Source organism: Triticum urartu, chromosome 7 (assembly GCF_003073215.2).
Source record: "Triticum urartu cultivar G1812 chromosome 7, Tu2.1, whole genome shotgun sequence".
Classification (NCBI taxonomy): domain Eukaryota; kingdom Viridiplantae; phylum Streptophyta; class Magnoliopsida; order Poales; family Poaceae; genus Triticum; species Triticum urartu.
The window spans coordinates 674975601-674998676 of record NC_053028.1 but is presented as its reverse complement, the minus strand read 5'-3'; the positions used below and the strand labels follow the sequence as shown (position 1 = coordinate 674998676).

The window sequence follows — 23076 nt, the reverse complement described above, 5'->3', positions numbered from 1 at the left end:
TCGTCTCACCTCACCGCGTGAGGAGCGAGACGACCGACTTAAATAGTCGTGTCGTTCAAAAGCGATAAGCTTCGATCATCATTGCACCCTTTGTTAAGGATATAGACTGTCATTATTAATCTTATCTGCTTATCACAGAGAAGATTAATAATCATGATCTATATCCTTCACAAAGGGAACATTGATGGCTGCCCGACTCTTGTTGAATCACAATGTGTCGAATACATAGAGAGCAAGGTGCAGTCCAGTGCAAGGGTGGTAGCGAAGCTAGCAGACGTCTTGCACGGAGGAGCAAGTGAAAAGGGGTAGGTCGAAGGGGGAATTTGGTTCATTTTTTGTAGAGGGCAGGCTGTCAGTTCCGACGGGACAGATGTGCCCGGGCCACCTCATATCCGCCCCAGATTTGAGCTGGATATGAGTGGTGCCGGTCAGCCTGGACATTTGAGGTCGGTTTGAGGCGCCCATCTAGGTCGGGTTTTCCGGCCGGTCAGTGACTGGGGCGTCCGATCCGGTGTTTGGGGACGGTTTAGGGTGCCCAGTTATAGATGCTCTTGCTTCACTTTATAAATAAAGTCAACACCACGTCCGTACAAGATTTACAAGTTCAACACAAAAGAGGATCCTGTTGGGACATCAACACAACCATGCCTAAGGAAAGTATAACAAAAATCCAGAAAAAAGACCATCAAGTGGCTAAAGAGTCAAGGGGCCTGCTACGAGGCAAGGCGACAAGCGGCATCATGCAGTGCGTCCATCATTAGTCCTTGCCGCTTTCGGTCGCATTGCCTAGACAGCGGGTGCCAGTGCTGCAAAAGTGTCAGGAATTTCAAGCCCGAGTGAGAGGCCTGTCGAAGAAAGACTCTCTCAATCATCATCTTATTATGTGTCGTCCACAGAGTCTAAGCTAACATAACAAACACAAACCAAAAGACCCACCAGTCTGGTTGGCTCTGGTTTGATTGAACCCATCCAAGTCTAGGGCCTCCCAATCAGGCCCTAAAGCCTCACATACAGAACTCCAAAGAAACCTAGCTGTGGTGCAAGGGAATAGGATGTGGTCCCCATCTTCGGGACCACACACAAAGGGCACGGCCATTCCCCGGGATATGTCTCTTGATCATCTCCATCTCGAATGGAAGGCGACTCCTCAATAATTGTCAAACAAAAATATTAATCTTCAAGGACAAGGGCACTCTCCATAGCGGTGATGCCCAATCAATAATCGGCCTATGACACATAGTATGGTATGCTGAGCAGACGAAGAAAACCCCCGAATGGGGCTAGGAAATGGTGTCTGGATAATCTGCAAGCACCAGCGAGATGCGGGAGGGAGGCCCACAAATTACCCCACTCTTCTGACGTCATCGAGTGCGTTGGCAGGTTCGCAGAGCTCGTCCGTATGATCAGCTAGATATGCGCGGAGGTCGGACCGTCCATCCCATAGCATAGTAGGCTAGTAGCTTGGGCTAGAAGTAACCATGTCGCCGCATCGATCACCTCTGCTCCTCTCGGCTCTAGCAGGTGCTCGTGTCTCTGAGATTAAACAAGTTTGGTTTCCAGCCATATATTGCCACACTTTGTCACATCTCACCTTAGGCAAGTTTGACCAAGTTAGATGGGTGTTTGGTTCTAGCCATACCTAAGGCAAGAATTTTTTTATGAGCAGTGAACCCCACATGTCATAGACACAAAAAGTGTGACAAGATTCCCTTAGAGCCAAAGTGTGACTAACAATTTGAACAACTCAAGTTAGGCAAGTGTGATAAGTGTGGCAAAAATAATATGGCAATATAAGACAAACATAGTCACAATTCAAACAGCCCCTAACTGTCGGAGCCGCCTCGAATCTCCTCACCTCCAGACCAAGCTCCACCAATGGAGAGAATAAGCGTGCACGCCACGACCACCTCAGATCCTACGCCTCGTCTCCCAGCTAGGCGGATGTAGGCGAGGGAGTAGGGAGGATTAGGGCGCCGACACCCGGTCGTGGTTGCCATTCGGTCGCCGATGCTCCTGCAAGGTCATGGTGTGGGTTGTCGCCTTCATCACCTTCCTCGTGTGCCTCCTTGTCGCTGCCGACAGTGAGCGTAAGGTGATTGTCCTTCACCGAACTTCACCCGGAATCGACAGATCATGGCGATTGAGTAATTAACCGGTTGTGGCTCTTGCCTTTTTTTGGTCTTGCTCAGCTGGATTAGCTGCTGGGGGAGATGCAGTGCCGATGGAGAGGGTGGTGTGGGGTGCGGGTTGACCAGTTTTGTAGTTCAGGTTTAAAACTTAAACCAAGTGACAAATTCAGGGTCGTAATGTGGACTTTTCTCGAAGTACAACATGTGTCGTTATGAACCGTAACCACATTCATTTCTTCACTAGTGTTAAGACCGCGGGGTGAAGTTTTAGTAACAAACAATTTGAGATATCTTTCTGGAGTGCTCCGTGAAAGCAAAAGCCTTGCAAGAGATAAGCATGATGCATGATGAGCTGATGACTAGTTTGCGGTGGTATTTGAATTTTTGATCAGTTGCGTAGCGTACCGCGTGTGTGGTTGTCTGCTCAACGTAGGGAGGCACGTAGATTTCTCCAACTTTGTCCAAATAAGAGCACAACATACGAGTTGGCTTGGATTCTCACGGTCCGCCTTGTCTGAATTTTCAACAGTCCATGTGCATGCATTGATGCACGGAGGAATTCAAATTTGCAAGGGATCAAATGGTGTAAATGTAGTTTTTCTCTCGGTTTGTGGTTGGTTACTAGCCATGTCAGCTTATGCCCAGCTGGCCAGCTCTATCGTTCGTGCTGTTTTGTGATGCCAAGAACAGCCTGCCTCTGTGCTGGTGCGAATTTTGTGCGGTATCCACAAATAGATACGCTTTAGTATTCTCACCATCAATCATTCTGTCGTAGTCTAGGTGGTTAGGATACTCGGCTCTCACCAGAGAGACCCGGGTTCAAGTCCCGGCGACGGAAAATTCCTTTTTTGTATTCTTTCCTCATTCTTTTCCAAGGGAATTTTCACTGAAGTTGAATGATCATTCTTCCTGATCCCGCTGAAGGATAAAATCTGGCAATGCTGTTCATATCAAAATTTATCTTCATTTTGAGATTGCTTTTGTAGTTTTGGTGAAAGCAAATGCTTGCAAGGTAGTAAATCTAGCAAGCTAGATGCTTGATGAGCTGATGGCCAGTTTGTGATGGCAGTCCTAAGTCCTAACCTTTTGAGACACCGATCCACCGGGAGGCATTTGATCATGTGTTGCCATGGGAAGGTCAGAGATGTGTTATGGATCAAAGAAAACGCCGCGGCGAGGAAACATGGCATGCTCCTCGTCCTAGTCTAGAAATCTATTTTCATTTCCCTATCTATTTTTCATCACTTTGATATAAAAAGTTCTCGGCGACGGAAAATTCCTTTTTTGTATTCTTTCTTCATTTTTTTCCAAGGGAATTTTCACTGAAGTTGAATGATCATTCTTCCTGATCCCACTGAAGGATAAAATCTGGCAATGCTGTTCATATCAAAATTTATCTTCATTTTGAGATTGCTTTTGTAGTTTTGGTGAAAGCAAATGCTTGCAAGGTAGTAAATCTAGCAAGCTAGATGCTTGATGAGCTGATGGCCAGTTTGTGATGGCAGTCCTAAGTCCTAACCTTTTGAGACACCGATCCACCGGGAGGCATTTGATCATGTGTTGCCATGGGAAGGTCAGAGATGTGTTATGGATCAAAGAAAACGCCGCGGCGAGGAAACATGGCATGCTCCTCGTCCTAGTCTAGAAATCTATTTTCATTTTCCCTATCTATTTTTCATCAGTTTGATATAAAAAGTTCTCGGCGACGGAAAATTCCTTTTTTGTATTCTTTCCTCATTTTTTTCCAAAGGAATTTTCACTGAAGTTGAATGATCATTCTTCCTGATCCCGCTGAAGGATAAAATCTGGCAATGCTGTTCATATCAAAATTTATCTTCATTTTGAGATTGCTTTTGTAGTTTTGGTGAAAGCAAATGCTTGCAAGGTAGTAAATCTAGCAAGCTAGATGCTTGATGAGCTGATGGCCAGTTTGTGATGGCAGTCCTAAGTCCTAACCTTTTGAGACACCGATCCACCGGGAGGCATTTGATCATGTGTTGCCATGGGAAGGTCAGAGATGTGTTATGGATCAAAGAAAACGCCGCGGCGAGGAAACATGGCATGCTCCTCGTCCTAGTCTAGAAATCTATTTTCATTTCCCTATCTATTTTTCATCACTTTGATATAAAAAGTTCTCGGCATGCTGTTCGGCTTCACCAAAGCAATCTGCTTCTCCGGAAAGCGACGTCACGACGAGCGCATCACGGCCGTCCACTCTGGTCTGAAAAGAAGAGGAGTCCAAAAATTGATTCCTTTCTTCCTTCCCTCCGCTTCTCCTTTCCCTCCGCCGATCAAAAAGCAGAGCCACCCCACCACCACCTCCACCCACCGACGGCCACCTCCCGCTCTCCTCCTGGCTCTGCTCCTTCCACACCAGCAGGCCGCAGCGATGCCGCCGCGCCGGGGCTATAAACCCGGCCTCCGGCCGTAGCAGCCCAGCCTTCTGCTCCTACACCCCTAATCGCAACCACAATGGGCAACGCTGCGCTGCGTGGTCCGGCGGTGGAGGAGCGGCTGACGCAGCCGCGCCGCCTGGTCCGGCAGCTCTCCGACCTCGACCCCGACCGGCTCCGGCGGCTCATCCGCTCCGGCGACCTCGCGCCGTGCTTCGACGCCGCCGACGAGGACGGCCGCGCCGTGGAGTGCCCCATCTGCTTCCACGTACGTATGCGCATGACGACTCCCTCCTAAGTTCGACTGACAGTTGGGCTTCTCTGGTGCGTTGTTCTGATGGTTCTCTTTTTTGTCCTCGATGGATGCAGTTCTACCCGAGCTTGAATCGATCCAAGTGCTGCGGCAAAGGGATCTGCACAGGTGACCCCGTTACAATTATCTGTCCAGTTTTTTGCTCGAATTTGTACTGAAATTCAGAAGTAGTACTCCTGTCAACTGAGAACTGCACAATTACACTGTACTTATAAAACATGGTTCACTGTAATGACTCTGCCAAGTTCTCAATCACCCTGCCCTGTTTCATTGTCCTGCAGAGTGCTTCCTGCAGCTGATGCCGTCCAAGGCTTCCAGGGCTGTCCAGTATCCTACTCTGCTACCTTGTGTGCGATACTCTGTGCATATGTATCTCATCATGAACATCTTTAATCACTAAATTTAATTTGGTACTTGTTCTGTGATTCATGCTTCTGCATTTACACTGAAGAATTTTAAGTTGAGTCGTTCATGTATTGGGCCTGAAATCTGACTGTTTTCTAGCTGAATTTTGCACCTGAATACCTCTGGGCCCTTAACTAGCAATGCAGCTGCCCATTCTGCAAAACCGCAGCCTACGCTGTCGAATACCGCGGTGCTAGAACCTTGAGTGAGAAGAAACTTCAACGAGAAGTAAGCTTTCAGCCCAGAGATTCTGATCAACATACAGCATCATACTACCTGATATTTGCCAGCAAAACTTTTATTCTGAATTTCTTACAGGAAGAACAGAGCGTTCATGAGGGTGCGACGAGAATACATTCCAAGAACGCCGGTCGACATATCCTACTACCATAGGAGTCGCAATCCCGATTTTGCCACGCTAAAAGCTCGAAAACCGAACTGTTGATTTTTCTGACCCTTTGAGAGAGATTTCATTGCTGCCTTGACAGTACCTGAAATGTTTCAGATGTTATTTGTCTGCATAATTTTTAGACAATGGAAAGAACTGTTTTAGATATATATCTTTGCAGAACAGAGACACAGAGTAAATGCTACTACTGCAAACTGAAACAAAAAATATTCTGCCAGTGAGCACTAGTAGAGTGAGGATTTGGTGCAGAAGTGTGGAATGATTATGTTGACGGCTCTGAAGACAAAGATAAAGTGTTGATGCCTAAATTATATTTGTGGTGGCCAAGAACTCCACGTTAGCGTCCACTCATCATGCAACCGCAGTCTGTAGTTCTTCTACTTCTATCTTTTCTACTGCTGATGTTCAGAATGTGACAGCATCAGCATCAAATGTATTCTTCAGCTCGGTTGAAAACCTTTTGCTCGTTTCCGGATTCTTCAGTTACGCCACGAACTTCCTACTGTATCGTTAGAATCTGAAGGCTGTTTAAGCACCATGTGCATTTACAGTATGCTTACTGAATCGAATTGCAGAACATTTACAGAATGCAGTTTACCTGAACTGTTCATGAATGGCATCCATTTCCATTTTCCAGCGATGCGATGTCGTAACAAAACCGGCAGGAACCCTGTCTAGAAACTTCCAATGTAGGGAGGAGGAGGGTGGAAGATTGCTGGAATTTTGTCCAAGACAAACAATTCTCAGGATCCGCTTTGTCTGAATCTGGAGCAGTCCATGTGTTCGCATGCATGGCGGAATTCACATATGTAATGGATCAAATAGAGCAAATGCAGTTTGTTGTCGGTTTTTCGATGTTTTCTAGCCATGTCTGAATCAAACAAAGCTGCGATTCAGCTCGTGCCCAGCCCTATCGTTCGTGCAAGAATATGGCTTGACCTCTGGTGGTGCTAATTTTCTGTGGTGTGCGCGAACAGATATGTTCCAATATTCATTCTGCCATTGTTCCGTCGTAGTCTAAGTGGTTAGGATACTCGGCTCTCACCCGAGAGACCTGGGTTCAAGTCCCGGCGACGGAAATTCAATCTTTTTAAAATAATAAAAAAAATCCTAAAGTTTGAACCCGCATTGACACTGAAAAGTACTCCCTCCGTCCAAGAGCCTTTTCATTTTCTCGATTTTTTCAGTTCAGACTGGTAATCTGCTTCTTCGGAAAGCGCCGTCACCATTGGGATCGGCCCATCTCAGCCGTCCACTCCGATCCAATCCCACTTGGAAAAAAAGAGGAGTCCAAAATTTGATTCCTTGCTTCCTTCCCTCCACTTCTCCATTCCTCTCGCCGATCAAAAACCCGCTGCCAGACGTAGCAGAACTACTAACTGAATATCATCCCTTATAAAGGATATGCCCCTGTTTCTTTAAAATAATGCTTCATCTCAGACAAGTTTTTCACTGTCATCAATATTCCAAGAAGTTCTCAAATATCCTGTTCTGTCTGTTTCATTGCTTTGCAGAGTGCTTCTTGCAGTTGATACCGTCGAAGGCTTCCAGAGCTGTCCATTGTCTAGTATCCTGCTGCTCCCTCCGTCCCAAAATAAGTGTCTCAACCTTAGTGCTTTGCAACCTAGCTAGTGTGCAATACTCTGTATACGTGCCTCATGAGCATCTGTACCAGATTTAGTCCGATACGTGCTTATGTTGAAGAAAATCTTTACTTTGTTTGATGTATGCGCCTAAAATCTTACTGTTCTCTAGCCGAGTCTTGCACCTGAATCCCTTTGGGCCCCTAACAAGCAATGCAGCTGCCCATTCTGCAAAACTGCAGCCTACGCTGTCGAATACTGTGGTTCTAGAACCTCAAGTTAGAAGAAGCTTCGCGAGAAGTAAGCTTTCTGCCCAGTGATCCTGATCAACAACACCATAGTAGTTGCAAGCCCAATTTAGCATTGCTAAAACCTTGCTTATTGAACTGCTGATGGGTGTATACGTACGTATGCGCATCTAATTCTCACAATTGCGCTTCTCTGGTGCATTGGTCTGATGGTTTTTTTTTCCTCCATCGATGCAGTTCTGGTTACAGGTAAATTGGGCTTCGGCAAAGGGATCTGCCCAGGTAATCCGTCGAGTTACAGTTATACTTCTCTTCATTTCTAAATTTGTACAGATTCAGAAGTTCGTAGTTAATACCTATATTAGGCCAAGTGAAGTGAGAACTACATATTAACATTCTAAGAGAAGTTTCTCTGAAGCTTTCAATCATTCTGTCCTGCAGAGTGTTTCTTACAGCTGATGCCGTCGAAGGCTTCCAGAGCTGTACAGTATCCTATTTTGCTACCTAGCTAGTCTCCAATACTCTGCATATTGTATCCCTTTGAACATCTTTACTAAATTCGATCTCAAAGATGCACTGTGCATGATGCTTATGTTTCATACTGAAGAATATATTTTGCCTTGATTGTTGTATCTGAATTCAGTGTGGGTGTCCTTAACTAGCAATGCAGCTGCCCATTCTGCAAAACCGCCAACTACGCGGTTGAATACCGCGGTGCTAGAACCTTGAGTGATAAGAAACTTCAACAAGAAGTAAGCTTTGTGCCCAGATATTCTGATCAACAGCACCATACTACTTTATAATTTCCAACAAGCCTTCTATTTTGAACTTGCTGCAGGAAGAACAGAACGTTAATGAGGCTACGATGAGAATACATTCCAAGACTCGGAATATCGGTGGACAGATTCTCCCACCGTAGGAGTTGCAAGCTCGATTTTGCAGTGCTAGAAGCTCCCTACCAAACTATTGATTTTTCGAACCCTTCGAGAGATATTTCAAGGCTTCCATGATTGTACCTGAAATGTTTCAGATATCATTTCTCTGCATTATTTTGGGACAATGGAAAGAACTGTTTTAGATACAAGAGGTATGCAGAACAGAATAAATGCTAGTACTGCATGCTGAGACAAAAAATATTCTGCCAGTGGCACTGGTAGAGTAGAGTGAGGATTTGGTGCAGAAGTATAGAACGATTCTGTAACTGGCTCTGAAGACAAAGATCAAGTCCAAAGTTTTCAGGCCCTAAATTGTATTTGTGGCAGCCAAGAACTCCACGTTAGCGTCAGCCATCAGGCAGCCGGAGTCACTCTGGTGTCGTGCGGTGCACCTTTCCTGCTGCAGAATCCCAGCCTGTCATTCTTTTGTTTTTATCATTTCTAGTTTGGTAAGCTTCGGAGTGCGCTTCGAAGTTACAGAATGTCACAATATCAAATGTATTCTTCAGCCCGGATGAAAACTAGTTGCAATTCATTTGTTAGACCTTACTATCAATATCAGAATATTCGATTTCAGTTTCTTGCAATAGTACGTTGGAATCAGTTGTGCTATGAACTTTGTACTGTACTGTTAGAAGCTGAAGGCTGTGTAAGCACCAATGTGCATTCACAGTATGCTTACTCAGGGCCGGCCCTGGGTAGGGGCAAGAAGGGCGACGCCCTAGGGCCCAGCCTGATGGGGGGCCCCGACCCAGAGTATGTACTATACTACTACACTGCCGCCTGCCAAACAAAAAGCGCCGTAAAGCCTGAAGCCCAATTAGCAGGTTATGTTCTATTAAAAAAAGCAGCAGGTTACGTGAATTCTGAAAGCCACTATCCCAATTTCGATTTAATCGATCCATCTTGTAACACCAACCGTCATCGTTTCTTCTCCCTCGGTATGCTCGTTCCCTGTTCTGCTCCTACTCCCGAAGCACCCAACATGTCTAGCAAATTAATGGACATTACTGCTGTAGCTGATTTCTTTTACCCACTTTGAGTTTCACCATCTCACTCCCCTATGGGTTTGCCTATAAGGCTGGTCATAGTGGGGAGTAACTTATACTAGTGTCATGCATATGACACTAGTCTAAATTACTACCTTTATAGTGCAAAGTAACATAGTAGTAGTGTCATAGAGGACTTCATTTATTAGTTTGTAGACTCATCTTGTATTGGGAAGCGCTATGTTACAGTAACATATTATGTTACCACTTCTCATTAACTACATGCCACATAAGCAAAATTTTCTTGAAGTGCGCTATGTTACTAACTAAGTTACTCCCACTATGACTAGCCTAAGTATTCTTATGTAACGGACGGCAGCACGCAAAGGCAACACTTCATAAGCACGGTCGCTTTGCAAGTTGCAACAGGACAGCTTCTTGGGTCAAAAGCCTACAAAGTTCTTGTAATTTTAGAGTCTTTTTCCGCTTGATCTTTGTACTGTTTTTTTGGTTTTCTAGCGATTCACCGACAGGTCTTCTATATCTGTACATGTTGCTTATTTGAGGATACGGGGACCCTAGAAAGATCTGATATGCTTGGGTTGGATATATAGTTGAATTTCTTCTATTTTTCATTCGACAAATTCAGGTATTTCCACTCCTTTCTTGTAAAATGTTGCCTAAAAACATAATTTGAGAAAAGAAGAAAGAAAATGCTAGCAGATAAGTTAGATCCAATATATTTTATTTGGTAATGAAAAAGAGATGCTTTTAGGCCGAAAAAAATGATGTGCTTTGTTTCTCTTTTTTTTGCGCTGATTATGCTTTGTATCGATATAATTTATTTTTTTCACTATATTAGGCCCACCTTTTGCATTCGCCCCGGGCCTCCAAAAAGTTAGGACCGGCCCTGTGCTTACTGAATCAGATTACAGAACATTCAGTGCACTGTCTGAAAAAGAATGCAGTTTACCTGAACTGTTCATGAAGGGCGTCCATTTCCATTTTCGAGGGATGCATTTTCATACCAAAACCAAGCCTAGAAACTTCCAACGTAGGGAGGAGGCTGGAAGATTGCTGGAAATTTTGGCCAAGACAAACACATGATATGTTGGTTTGGATTCTCATGATCCGCTTTGTCTGAATTATGGACAGTCCATGTGTTCGCATGCATGGCGGAATTCAAATATGTAATGGATCAAATAGAGCAAATGTAGTTTTCTCTCTGTTTGTGGTTGGTGTCTAGCCATGTCACTTTATGCTCAGCTAGCCAAGAATATGGCTTGCATGTACTAGTGCATGTTTGTGTGGTGTGCCGAAAGAGATATGCAGTAGTATTTGCATTGTTACTCATTCCGTCGTAGTCTAGGTGGTTAGGATACTCGGCTCTCACCCGAGAGACCCGGGTTCAAGTCCCGGCGACGGAAGCTTTTTTTTTATAACTGCTTTTTCTAAAGTTGAACCCTCATTGACACTGAAAAGTACAGTATATTCAGAAGCCTTTTCATTTCTCTATCTATTTTTTCAGTTCAGTTTGGCAATCTGCTTCTGCGGAAACAGACGTCACGATCGGCGCATCGCGGCCGTCCACTCCGCTCCGATCCCGTTTGAAAAGAAAGAGGAGTCTAAAATTTGATTACTTTTTTCCTAAAGTTGAACCCTCATTGACACTGAAAAGTAAGTATATTCAGGAGCCTTTTCATTTCACTATCTATTTTTTTCAGTTAAGTTTGGTAATCTGTTTATGCGGAAAGAGACGTCATGATCGGCTCATCACGGCCGTCCACTCCGCTCCGACCCCGCCTGAAAAGAAAGAGTCCAAATTTTGATCCCTTGCTTCCTTCCCTCTTCTCCTTTCCCTCCGCCGATCGAAAAGCAGCCACCGACAGCCACCTCCCGCTCTCCGGCTGTGCTCCTTGCACACCCGCAGGTCACACCGATGCGGCCGCGGCGGGGCTATAAACCCGCTCCCAGAAGTCACTACTAACTGAATATCATTGCTTATAAAGCATATTCCCCCATTCCTCCAAAATAATGCTTCATCTCAGAGAAGTTTTTCACTGTCATCATTATTCTAAGAAGTTCTCAAATAGCCTATCATGTTTCAAGGTTGTGCAGAGTGCTTCTTGCAGTTGATGCTGTCGAAGGCTTCCAAATCTGTCCAGTATCCTACTTTGCTACCTAGCCGTGCAATACTCTGCACATGTACTGTACCCCATGAACATCTGTACCAAATTTAATCTGATACGCGTTTATACTGAAGATTCTTTACTTTGAATGATGTATTGGACCTAAAATCTTACTGCTCTCTAGCTGAATTTTGCATCTGCCCTTTGGAACCTTAACTAGCAATGCAGCTGCCCATTCTGCAAAACCACAAACTACGCTGTTAAATACCGAGGTGCTAGAACCTTGAGTGGGAAAAAACTTCAGCAAGAGGTAAGCTTTCTGCCCAGTGATTCTGATCAACATACAGCATCATGCTACCTGATGATTTCCAACAGGTCCTTCTTCTGAATTTCTTCCAGGAACAACATAGCATTAATGAGGCTGCGACGAGAAGACATTCCAAGAACACCGGTGGACACATATTCTACCACCATAGTAGTTGCAACTTGCAAGCCCACTGCAGTGCTAAAAGCTCACTTGGTAAACTGTTGATTTTTCTGACTTTCAGAGAGAGAGATCTCATGGCTCCCATGACCGTACCTGAAATTTTTCAGATATCATTTGTCTGTATGATTCTGAGACAATGGGAAGAAACTGTTCTAGATATAGATGTATGATGAACAGAGTAATTGCTACACTGCATGTTGAAAGAAAAAACAAATCTGCCAGTGGCAGTTAGAATGGCGATTTGGTACAGGAGTGTAGAATGATTAGTATTATTCATGGGAAGGAGTGTAGAACGATTCTGTGGGCGGCTCTGAAGACAAAGATAAAGTCCCAAATGTTCAGGCCTAAATTATATTTGTGGTGGTCAAGAACTCCACGTTAGCGTCCAGTCATCATGCTGCCGCAGTTGCTTTTGTTCCATGCGGTGCACCTTCCCTACTACAGAATCCCAGCCTGTAATTATTTTGTCTTTATCATTTTTATTAGCCCGTTAAGGTTCGGAGGTTTGCGCTCACTCTTAACTACTGTCAAAGTTCGGAATGCGACATCAGCATCAAATTTATTCTTCAGATCAGATGAAAACTTTTTGCTCGATTGGAGATTCTTCATATGAGATGCAAACTAGATCCACTTCCTTTGTTAGATGTTACAATAAATATTTGATAACTCCATTCCAGCTTCTTGCGATGATATGTTGGAGCTCAGTTTTGTTTTGAAAACTGTTTACTCACTATGCGCATTTACAATATGTTTACTGATGAATTACATTGCAGAACATTCTGCATGCTACTATGCTTACATTACAGAGTCCATTTTCAGGGATGCATTTTCATACCAAAGCCATCTGGAACCAGTCTAGAAACTTCCATCCAGAACTCACGAGAAGTACCAGTATATAGTATTAGCAAACTGGCAATAGCGACCATAGATTGAGCCAAACCCCTCGTCAGCTCCTAAGATAACACGAACCGCCAATGGTTAAGCTCCAAAGAGTTAGGTCATGTTTCACATGCCATAGCGCCCGTGAAGGAATCCGTCCAGTCACCGTTCGCGCCACCTTTTACAGTAAGCATCATGTGCCACCAATACATTATGCATCAAGCCGCGGCTATATAAACACGCATACACGGCACAGGACTGCACACATCACCAGCAAAGATCATAGTACTAACACAGTCACATCAATCGCCAATGGCGTCGTCCCGTCGGGTTCTTCTTGTGGCGCTGCTAGTGTCAATGGCAGCAGGTGTTGCAATGGGCAGGCCGGTGAGAAGCGACTTGGGTCTGGGTTTAGGTGGTGGGCTAGGCATAGGGCTTGATCTTGGGCTCGGTGGATCGGGTTCGGGCCAGGGGTCGGGTTACAGTGCTTGGTCGGGTCAGAACGGTGGCTCTCACACCGCGTCCGGTCGTGGGTCGGGCACGGGCTCCGGTTACGGGTATGGCTCGGGCTCTGCTAATGGGGGCTCAGCTTCCGGTTGCGGTTCGGGTACGTCGTCTTGCTCGGGTTCGGGTTCTGGCTCTGGCTCCGTAGGCTTGGACACATCGATAAATGTCGGTGTTGGTGTCGGCGTCGGCTCGAATGGTGGGGCGAACGGTGGTCCGGACTGTAACACGGGTACCGGGTCGAACTATGGTTCCGGAGCGGGCTTGGGTTCGGGCTCTGGGTCTGGGTCCGGGTCAGGTGGAGGTTCATATTCCTCACGTGGGCGTGAGTCATCTGGTATTGGGTCGGGTTCGGGTGTATCGTCCGGGGTTGGCGGCGGGTCGAATGTCGGGCCAAGTGGTGGGTGCTTATCTTGTGGTTCCGCCACTGGTGGTGTTGTTGGTGGCTCCTCGTCGAATTCAAATTCGAATTCGGGGACTGGTTCAGGCTCCAACTCGTATGGTGGGTCGAATGCCGGTTCTTACTCGAATTCTGCAGCTGGGTCCGGCTCAAGCGTAGGCTCGGGATATGATTCCTCTGGCTCAGGTTCAGGTTCAGGTTCATCTTCTGGGTCAGGTTAGTGTTGTGTTTGGTTACTCTTCTCGTTGCTAACATTCACGCTTTTTTTCACGTGTCTCACCAAGGTTTTGCGTGTCTCAGGTGCGGCTTCATTTGGTGGATCACGTGTCGGTTCAAACTCCAACTCTGGCTCTACGTCGGGTGCAAACTCAGGGTCAAATTCTGGTGCAATCGGTGCATCAGGTAGTGGATCAAACTCCATGTCAAGTGCAAACTCGGGCGCGTTCGGTGCATCAGGCGGTGGATCAAACTCCATGTCGGGTTCGGGGTCAAGCTCTAACTCCGGCTCTATGTCGGGTGCAAACTCGGATGCTGGTTCGAGCTCTGGTGCGTTCGGTGCATCCGGTAGTGGATCAAACTCCATGTCTAGTTCAGGTTCCGGCTCAAGCTCAGCATCCGACTCGATGTTTACTCCTCGTCGTTACTGGAGTACTTTACAGGATTGCACGTTGATATGTAACATTGCACAATGTTCTAATCCTACGTTTGCAACCCCACAAAAAGTTTTATTCATTGCAACTGCAATCAAGTGTAACACGTGCTTGATTTTTCTACAGGGTCTACTGGATTCGGTTCCAGCACGGGCGCCGGTTCTAGCTCGAGCGCCTGGTCCGGCGCCGGCTCCGGCTCGAACCCCGGCTCATTCTCCGGAGCAGGATCCTCCAGCTGGTCCAGCTCGACGTCCGGCTCAACCTCGGGCGCAGGGTTCGGTCCCGGGGGACGGCCGGGGTTCGGCGTGGGCGGAGGAGGAACAGGCTACGGCGCGGGTTACGGGTCCGGTGGCGGGTCTGGCTGGGGCAAGCACCACTGAAAACTGATCCTCGTCGAGTGAACGAGTGATCGTTCACGTGCACTTTTTAAGGCCTTCATCACGCGTGATATTTTTCGTTTGTTTCTGGTTGGGTGGTGTAAGCATGCACCAACTTGTTTATTTTACGTCTCGTGGACGAGTTTGCGATTTCAATCGAATGGATCGTTGCAGAATCATGCGTTTGTGAAGAACAAGTCATGGAAAAGTTGAGCGAAACTCCTCGGCAAGTCACGTTGCCGGCAGGCTGTTCCCTTGTCGGGTCGTCGAAACCGGCATTGCTTGAGCTCTTGTGCCACGTGATTCCCGGCCGCGGTCGATCGGTCGATCTCGTCCCGTCCGGCGATCCGGCGGACCCGGCCGGTGAATGGGCCGATGAGACGTCACCGGTATCCGTTTCGATCGTCCGTGCCGGCAAGGGCACCGGAAAAGGCCGATCTGGGCAGGCACGCACGTACCGCCGGCCGGACCCCGTCGCCATGCACGAGACGGGCGCTCCGGCGATCGATCCTGACGCGCGACTCCATCCGGCCGCCCGGCCGTTCCGCTGCTCTCGGCACGGGTCGGGACACGCGTTCGTGGAGCACATGGAGCGCTCCGTATGCGCTGCTCTGCTCTCCGCCCGGCCGTCGAATTAGCGTCAGATGAAGTGGACGTATTGGTGTAGGTACAAATTTTTACTACTCTACTTTTCTAACAACCACTATTCTTTTTGTTCTAAAAAAACACTATTATGCTTTTGGAACGGAAATTTTTGAAAAGAAATCATCACCAGTGCATAATAATATCTTGATAACAATGTTTATGAGAGAGAATATAGAAGAGACATATATGTTTATAAAACATTTTTGGTTGGATTCTCCCCTCCCCTCCCCCCTCTTCATGTTCGAAATGATGCAACCATTTTTTTCCCTTGAAGAGAGGAACACAGCTTCTAGTTTCATTGCTGAACCAAAGTATACCGCGTGACTTCTACGCCAGGTTTTAAATCCGACACCTAGCTCACGACGCCAAACACCGAAACACTAATGGGGGTGTTCTATATTTCAGTGGGCACCACATGCGCACGCTACAAGGGCCGTCATCTTCTTCATCCATCGATCCATCCTCATATCCGATACTGACGCATCGATCTTGCCAGGCCTCTCTGCCATCGACGCCACCACGACGCCAGTCAGTATCGTCCTCCTACACGAGTCCATCGCCACCCATCAAATACCGAGCATTCATTATGAGTTTTCCAAACTGTCCAAATTCACAACCGAAATACCAAAAGAAATCACATTTCTAGCTCTAGCATCAAAAGTGTTTACAGATATTTACCTGAGACAAAATAATCGCTACATGTTTTGCGATGTTATTGAGAGTTATTTATCCAAAACCACCACACTTGGGGCTAGGGTAACCGGTCAGTACCACATTTAAGCCATGTCACAAAAAACCATCAACTCTGGGACTAATCGGTACCGCGGAGCACTGACTGGTCATTTTAGCCGTGAAAACAGCGAAACCGACAGGTCGGGCCCACCGGTCGGGTCGACGTGGCGCGGGCTGACGGACGCCGTTAGACGGAGGGGGACGGCCGTTTCCGCGACCGTGTATTAGTGGACCGTGCGGGTCGCTCGTCGGACCAGACCGCACCAGTGCACATCTGACCCCTCTGTCTCGACCTCGACGACCGCTGCCGCCGCCGCCACCGTCGTCTCGCCGCCGTCCGCCGGTCCGCCATGGTTTCCTGGAGCGAGGGGTCAAGCTCTTCTTCTTCGGACGACGAGTCAGTGACTAGCCAGGTACGTTCATTTGAGGATTCCAACATTTAGGGTTAGGGTTCTTGAGTTGGGGATTTCTTACCAAGTCGCTGATTTCTTCAATCTCTTTGGTTTTAAGCTTTCTAGGACTATCCCATGCTATGAACGGAGTGGCATTGCTCATGAGCTCTCCTCTCGCTGTCTGCATCGCGAGCCTTGCCTCAGGCTAGTAGCATTTGAATCTACGGACACTGGCCAACGTTTTCTTGCTTGCGCTGAGGAGAAGGTATGTTGGTTAGTACCGTATTTCGTTAACCTTAGTTAGGTCTTGCTCCATTCAAATGCCAGAAGGAAATTTTGCTCTGCTTATTAGTGTGAACAATTGTCATTGCCCACAGTTGGATTTAATTATGCTCTGACAGTAGTAAATTATGCTACGCCAGTGTAATTTGCTCCAAATAATTAAGTAGTGTACAACATTGTTAGTGCCAGTAGGAAATTATGCTATGGCAGTGTAATTTGCTCAAATAATTAAGTAGTGTACAACATTGTTAGTGCCAGCACTAAATTTTGTACTTACTAATGACAACATATATTTAGTTTATATGCTGTTAAAAGTGACAAAAATTTCTTATTGACAACACATATTAATTTGATAGGCTTTCTTAATTGTTTGTGCATTTAAATGAACACAATTTGATAGGCTTTCTTATTGACAACACATATTAATTTGATAGGCTCTCTTGTGTAGTATGATTGACAATATTTTTTCTGAATTATAGGCTGAACTAAAGTGCAACTATCTGGAGTGGATAGACCCTGAGTGGTCAGTGGCTATGCAGTTCTGCCTAACTGAATTGTGGGGCATGTATGACAAAGAAATCAATGACAGGGTGAGAGACAATGTTCAGCTTGGTGATCAGAATTACAAATTAGTTGGAGAAAAGAGGAATATGGAAGAAGAGCTGAGCTTTTTCAAACTTGATTTTGCAAAAATGGTGGCTGACAAGGAGGATGCTATTACTGAGCTGGGCAATACTAGGTTGGCTCTCAATGATCTGAAAGAGGAGATGGAGAAGAAGAAGCTGGCAGACCATGGTTGCACAAACCTACATCAGTTACTCAGGGCAAAGGCAGAGAAGGAGAGGGACAAGCTTGTGGTAGAGAGAGACCAAGTGCTCACAGAGAGAGACCAACTAAAGGAAGAGAAGAAAAAGCTAGAGTACATCATCTCTGGATTTGCTGAAACAGAAGCATGGCTACAAGGACAAGATCAAGAAGTTGAAGGAGATCTATGATGAATTTTAATTATGTAATGTGGCATTGTACTGGTGTAGTTGTGCTCTGTTGCACTGAATAATCAACCCTACTAGAAGTGCACTGTACTGTTGTAATGGTTAAATTTGTACTGAATTATGCAGTTTATCTGCAAGTCTAGATTTTGAACTTATGGCATGAATTTGAACTTAATTTGTAGTGCTATCTCTTGTATCATATTGAGTACTCTATTATATTTACTTCACTCCAGGTGAAACTGGTGTGATAGTCAAATTATTGTGCATAGAAAAATTTGAAATACTAGTAACTTATGGCATGAGTATACCAGGAACTTTCTGGCATTATTATTATGCACATAATGTGATGATCAGGGAGTGCAAACAACATAGCAGTACAGAGTAAATGTAGTAGTGCAAGCACATAATTATAGATAGGTACATGATGATTGAAGCAAGCCAACATAGCAGTACACAAGAATAATAGATAGTAGTTCCTCATAGCATAAAACCAAGATCCATACATAGGTTTAGCATAACATTACACAACAGTAGTTCATAGTGGCACACATAGGTTCAACACAGCATTACATAAGTTCAAATTTAGTGTTGGCATAGATAAAGTGCTCTAGTGCCTGATGGAGCACACATGCACTTGGATACATAGTCAAACAAGAACTCTCAGTAGTTCCCACTGGCATAGAAGTACCCCTCCATCCTTTTGCTCATGTATCTTGCCCTTTTCGGCCTATATCCTATTGGCTGGCTAGTTGAAGCTTCTGCAGTAGTTCTTGGAGGATTGAAGCTTCTTGCACCTGTTTTTGCACCTCTCTTTGCAGCAGCAGTACCAGCACCAGAAGGAGAAGAATTTGCAGCTCTAGCAGATGAACCAGCAGCTCTAGCAGATGTAGCAGCAGCTCTAGCAGATTTGCCCCTTGAAGCAGCAGCAGCAGATCCCCTTGAAGCAGATGTAGAGCTTGCACCCCTAGGAGTTGTTGTACCAGATGTTGAGCTTCCCCCTTGCTGCCATGCAGGGGCTGTCCTGTTTTCCTGCAATTATTTTTGTTGGATAAATTTCAGTGATACTTAATGAGTGGTGAGATAGAGAAGGAAGTAAAAAATAACATACCATGTGTTTGTTCTTCCTAATTTGCAGATCTAGCCTCAATGGCTTTGCACAACTTGTGTATTTGTGGCCCTGCAACTTGCAGTTACTACAAGTTATTGTAGCCATTCTTGATGTCTGCTTTGCTTGAGGAGGCTCAAACCTGCCTTTCTTCCTTTTCTCTTCTGCTGGTCCATTCTTGTCTTCTTTGAACTGAGGTGGGTCAATGTCAGGAGTTGCAGTTTTCACCCAACAATCAGGACCAAGAACTGGGTAAATGATAGGCTTGTATGACTCCAAGTACATAGCCTTTTTGAAGAAAATATTTACATGGTCATCTGGTAGTTGTTTGGACCTGTAGATGGCAGAACAACCATGGTTGCAAGGAATTCCAGAGATGTCCCACTTCTTACAACCACATGTTTTCAGATTAGTGTCAACAGAGTAGGTCTTATCCCCACTACTCACTTGGAAAAGACCTGGTCCAACTATCAATGATTTGCAGTCCCTTGCATATCTCTTGTTCATCTCTAACCTCTCAACATAAGTTGGTGCAATTTCCCATCTTGAAACTAGTCCACCCTCTCTCTTTTGCTGATACCTTACCAGAAGTTTGTCCTTGATCCCATTGATCATGGTGACAATTGGCTTGTTCCTTACATCAAGTATGTACTTATTAAAAACTTCACTTAAGTTATTGATAACCAGATCAGTTTTGCAGTTAGTATCCATTGCATGTCTTGACCAAGCTTTTGGAGGAATCCTTGACATCCACTCCCAAGCAGCCTTGCACTCAGCCTTCATGCTTTCCATTGCCAACTGAAAGTCATGTTCAGTGTAAGCATATGCAGCTGCATCCATGCATTTCTTCAAGTCTTCTCCTCTGAATCCTGCTCTCTGAAAGTTGGCATAAATGTGCCTCAAGCAGTACCTATGAGGGCAGTTGGGAAAGACTGCTGTGACTGCATTCAACAGACCCTGCAAAGGATTTTGAATTTTTTAAAATGAAATAAATTATCAAAACAAATTTTAATTCAATTTAATTGTTGTAGTAATATTATATTGATTTAATATTACATTGATTTAATTCAATTTAATTGTTGTAGCTTGTCCTATGTTGGCCCATAAGGGTCACCCTAGGCTACCTTGACCGAAGTGTCGACAAGATGCGTTACCACTCGACACATGCCAACTAGGGTAGGTGGGAGGTTGGTTGGGCTATGGTGGCCCATAAGGGTCACCCTAGGCTATCTTGACCGAAGTATCAACAAGATGCGTTACCACTCGACACATGCCAACTAGGGTAGGTGGGAGGTTGGTTGGGCTATGGTGGCCCATAAGGATCACCCTAGGCTATCTTGACCGAAGTATCGACAAGATGCGTTACCACTTGACACATGCCAACTAGGGTAGGTGGGAGGTTGGTTGGGCTATGGTGGCCCATAAGGGTCACCCTAGGCTATCTTGACCGAAGTATCGACAAGATGCGTTACCACTCGACACATGCCAACTAGGGTAGGTGGGAGGTTGGTTGGGCTATGGTGGCCCATAAGGGTCACCCTAGGCTACCTTGACCACTATACACATGCCAACTAGGGTAAGTGTTCAACAAATTAATGAACTAAATACACTAAATGCAGAACTAATTAGACTAAATACACTAAATGCATAAATAATTAAACAAATTAATGAACTAATTAGAGTACTATTTTAGGGACAAGTGACGATGTAGATAAACTCACCTTCTATCTATCAGACATGAATGTGTACTTCCCAAATTTTCCCTCTTCAGTCCCTCCTAGGGCATATTTGAGTTGGGTCAAAAACCATGACCAATTTGGTGTGTCTTCAACTCCAACCACTCCAAATGCTATGGGGTACATATTGTTGTTTGCATCCCTTCCAGTAGCAGCTAGTATTTGTGCCCCACTAGTTAACTTAATGAAACAACCATCTAGGCCTATGAATGGCCTGCATCCATTCAAAAATCCCTCAACACATGCATTCAAACAGAAAAAAGACCATGAAACCTTGGTCCTGCAGTTGGGTTTTCTCTTGTTTTTCCACTCACAGTACTGACAATGCATCTTGATCCAGGATTTGTAGCCTTCACAGTCTCCAAAAAATCTCTCAGCCTCTTGTATTGCCTCTTGTGATCTCCAAGCACAATCTCCTTTGCTTTCCTCTTTGCTCTCCATGCCATCATCTTGGGCACCTCAACACCAAACTGCCTCTTTACCTTGTCAACTATAGCAGGTACAGTAGTGTTGGGGTTTGATCTGATAGTTTCAAGCATTTTGTTGCCAAGCCACTTGGAGCTGATCCTTGTCTTCTCAGATTGGGTGGGACAGGTGTGCTCCAATACCATCTTCTTAATGCAGAAAGTGGGCTCATTACTGATCTTTGCTGCAACAATGTGGAACTGACAGCCCTCTCCATCACAACACACTATTACCCTATCATTACAGTTTCTGTGATATTTGTATCTTCTAAGTTGTTTCACATGCAAATTCACAAGAGCCTCTCTAAATTGGTACACATCTCTGAAACAAAGCCTAAGCTGGAATTGCTGCTCTGGATGCAGCCTGCCCTCATCATACCAGACCCTAGGTGGTCTTTTCTTAGCTCTGCTCTTTCTACCAGAGGGGATTATAAAAGACATAGGTTCATTGCCATCATCATCAGCTTCAAAGCCTGTATCATCCTCTTCTAAAGATGGATACCAGTCCTCATTCATGCTTCTGTTAGCACTAGAGTGGGACCTACTAGTAGGCCTAGGCCTCTTTATCTTCTTCTGAACAGGCTCATGAACTGCTATCTCTTGACAGTCATCATCCTCTTCCTCCAAGTCTATGCCATATAAATCTTCAGGGTCTGTGTCTCCTTCACAGTGTGTACTGCTCATGTATTGAGCTCTCTTCCTCTTAATGTCAGCAATTGTGTCTTTCAGATCACTGTCCACTTTCCTCCTCTGTTCTTCTTCTCTAGCTACATTATCTTCTTCTTCATAGTCCATGGAATCTGAATCTGCATCTGAGAGGTCTTCATGAGCTACAAAGTCTTCATCAAATACTGAGTCATCATCTTCATCAGATGTGTCCTCATTTCCTGCATGCTCTTCCTCATCTATATCAAACTGGAAATCTGCATAATTAACACTAACTTGAGTGTTAACCTGTTGCAATGCATTATTTTCCTCATCTGCATCTACCATCTCTGGCTCAATTGGGTGATCTTGTGTCCCAAGCAGTAACTGGCATGGTGGAGGAACTGATTTTATTGGCATATAGTTCACACTTTCTTGTGTACCAAGAAAATATGATGAGCCAACATGATCAGTGTTTGTTTTGTGCACAACACCTGACTCATTAACAGCAAATACAACTGGTGGGTCCACTGTTAAATCTTCAATTGTTTCATCTGGGTCCACTTCTTCATCTTCTGCACTTTTGTTAACTGGTGCTTGCTTTATATCTAATTTCCCCTCTTTAACATACAAACACAGTGTCTGACTGCTTTTAAACTGCTTTATCATCTCATCCACTTCAGTGTTGTTTCTGATGAAAGTAATCCCTTGCAGCCCTGTGCAATCCTTCCTCAAGTAGCAAATACTGTCATCACTTCCATATCCATTTCTGACCATCACATTAAGCAAACTGCCATAAGTGATGTCTCTCTCATACATCTTCACAAGGGCATATTTTTTGGCAGCATCTTTAGAAGGAAACTGAAAATATAATGACCATGGCTCCTCAGGCCTACAAAACACAAAACATATTAAAACATATTAATGACCATGACATTTTCAGTAACATTTTCAAGCCTACAGAATACAAATCAAATTCATGACCATGACATTTTGAGTGCCACAATAAAAACTATGACATATTCACATATAAAACAAAGTAACAACAATAAGATCTATGCCACAAGAGCCAACAAATGCAGAATAAACTATGATACATTTAGTAATTCAGAAAAAAAACAAAGGAAAAAACTTCATCTAGGCATAGGAGCTTCCTCCCCCAACGAAGCAGTATTGCTAGAAGTAACCCTAGGCATCCTAACTAACTGAGTACTCCAACTAAGCAGTATTGCTAGAACCCTAACCCTAGGTTT

General features: G+C 45.0%; 2 protein-coding genes and 3 non-coding genes across 8 annotated transcripts; all 5 read left to right on the top strand.

Annotated features, from left to right (window-relative positions):
• Positions 1 to 2894: 2894 nt before the first annotated feature.
• TRNAE-CUC lies at positions 2895 to 2967 on the top strand. The gene has a single exon. It is a non-coding gene; the product is annotated as a tRNA-Glu (tRNA).
• Positions 2968 to 4383: 1416 nt separating this feature from the next.
• LOC125521711 (E3 ubiquitin-protein ligase GW2-like) lies at positions 4384 to 5798 on the top strand. Of its 3 annotated transcripts, none has more exons than XM_048686774.1 (5): positions 4386 to 4790; positions 4892 to 4943; positions 5117 to 5162; positions 5387 to 5468; positions 5531 to 5798. In XM_048686774.1, exons 1-5 carry the CDS (start codon positions 4602 to 4604, stop codon positions 5576 to 5578), a joined length of 417 nt encoding a protein of 138 aa, XP_048542731.1. In that variant the 5' UTR covers positions 4386 to 4601; the 3' UTR covers positions 5579 to 5798. The 3 variants fall into 3 exon arrangements, with proteins under 3 accessions (XP_048542729.1, XP_048542731.1, XP_048542730.1); XM_048686773.1 differs by having other exon boundaries at positions 4389 to 4790; positions 5559 to 5798; XM_048686772.1 differs by having other exon boundaries at positions 4384 to 4790; positions 5387 to 5798.
• Positions 5799 to 6655: 857 nt separating this feature from the next.
• Positions 6656 to 6728, top strand: TRNAE-CUC. Its single transcript has one exon. It is a non-coding gene; the product is annotated as a tRNA-Glu (tRNA).
• Positions 6729 to 10758: 4030 nt separating this feature from the next.
• On the top strand, positions 10759 to 10831 carry TRNAE-CUC. Its single transcript has one exon. It is a non-coding gene; the product is annotated as a tRNA-Glu (tRNA).
• Positions 10832 to 13157: 2326 nt separating this feature from the next.
• LOC125525672 (fibroin heavy chain-like) lies at positions 13158 to 15006 on the top strand. Of its 2 annotated transcripts, none has more exons than XM_048690672.1 (3): positions 13158 to 14019; positions 14104 to 14349; positions 14580 to 15006. In XM_048690672.1, exons 1-3 carry the CDS (start codon positions 13212 to 13214, stop codon positions 14831 to 14833), a joined length of 1308 nt encoding a protein of 435 aa, XP_048546629.1. In that variant the 5' UTR covers positions 13158 to 13211; the 3' UTR covers positions 14834 to 15006. The 2 variants fall into 2 exon arrangements, with proteins under 2 accessions (XP_048546629.1, XP_048546628.1); XM_048690671.1 differs by having other exon boundaries at positions 14104 to 14397.
• The last annotated feature ends 8070 nt before the right edge of the window (positions 15007 to 23076 follow it).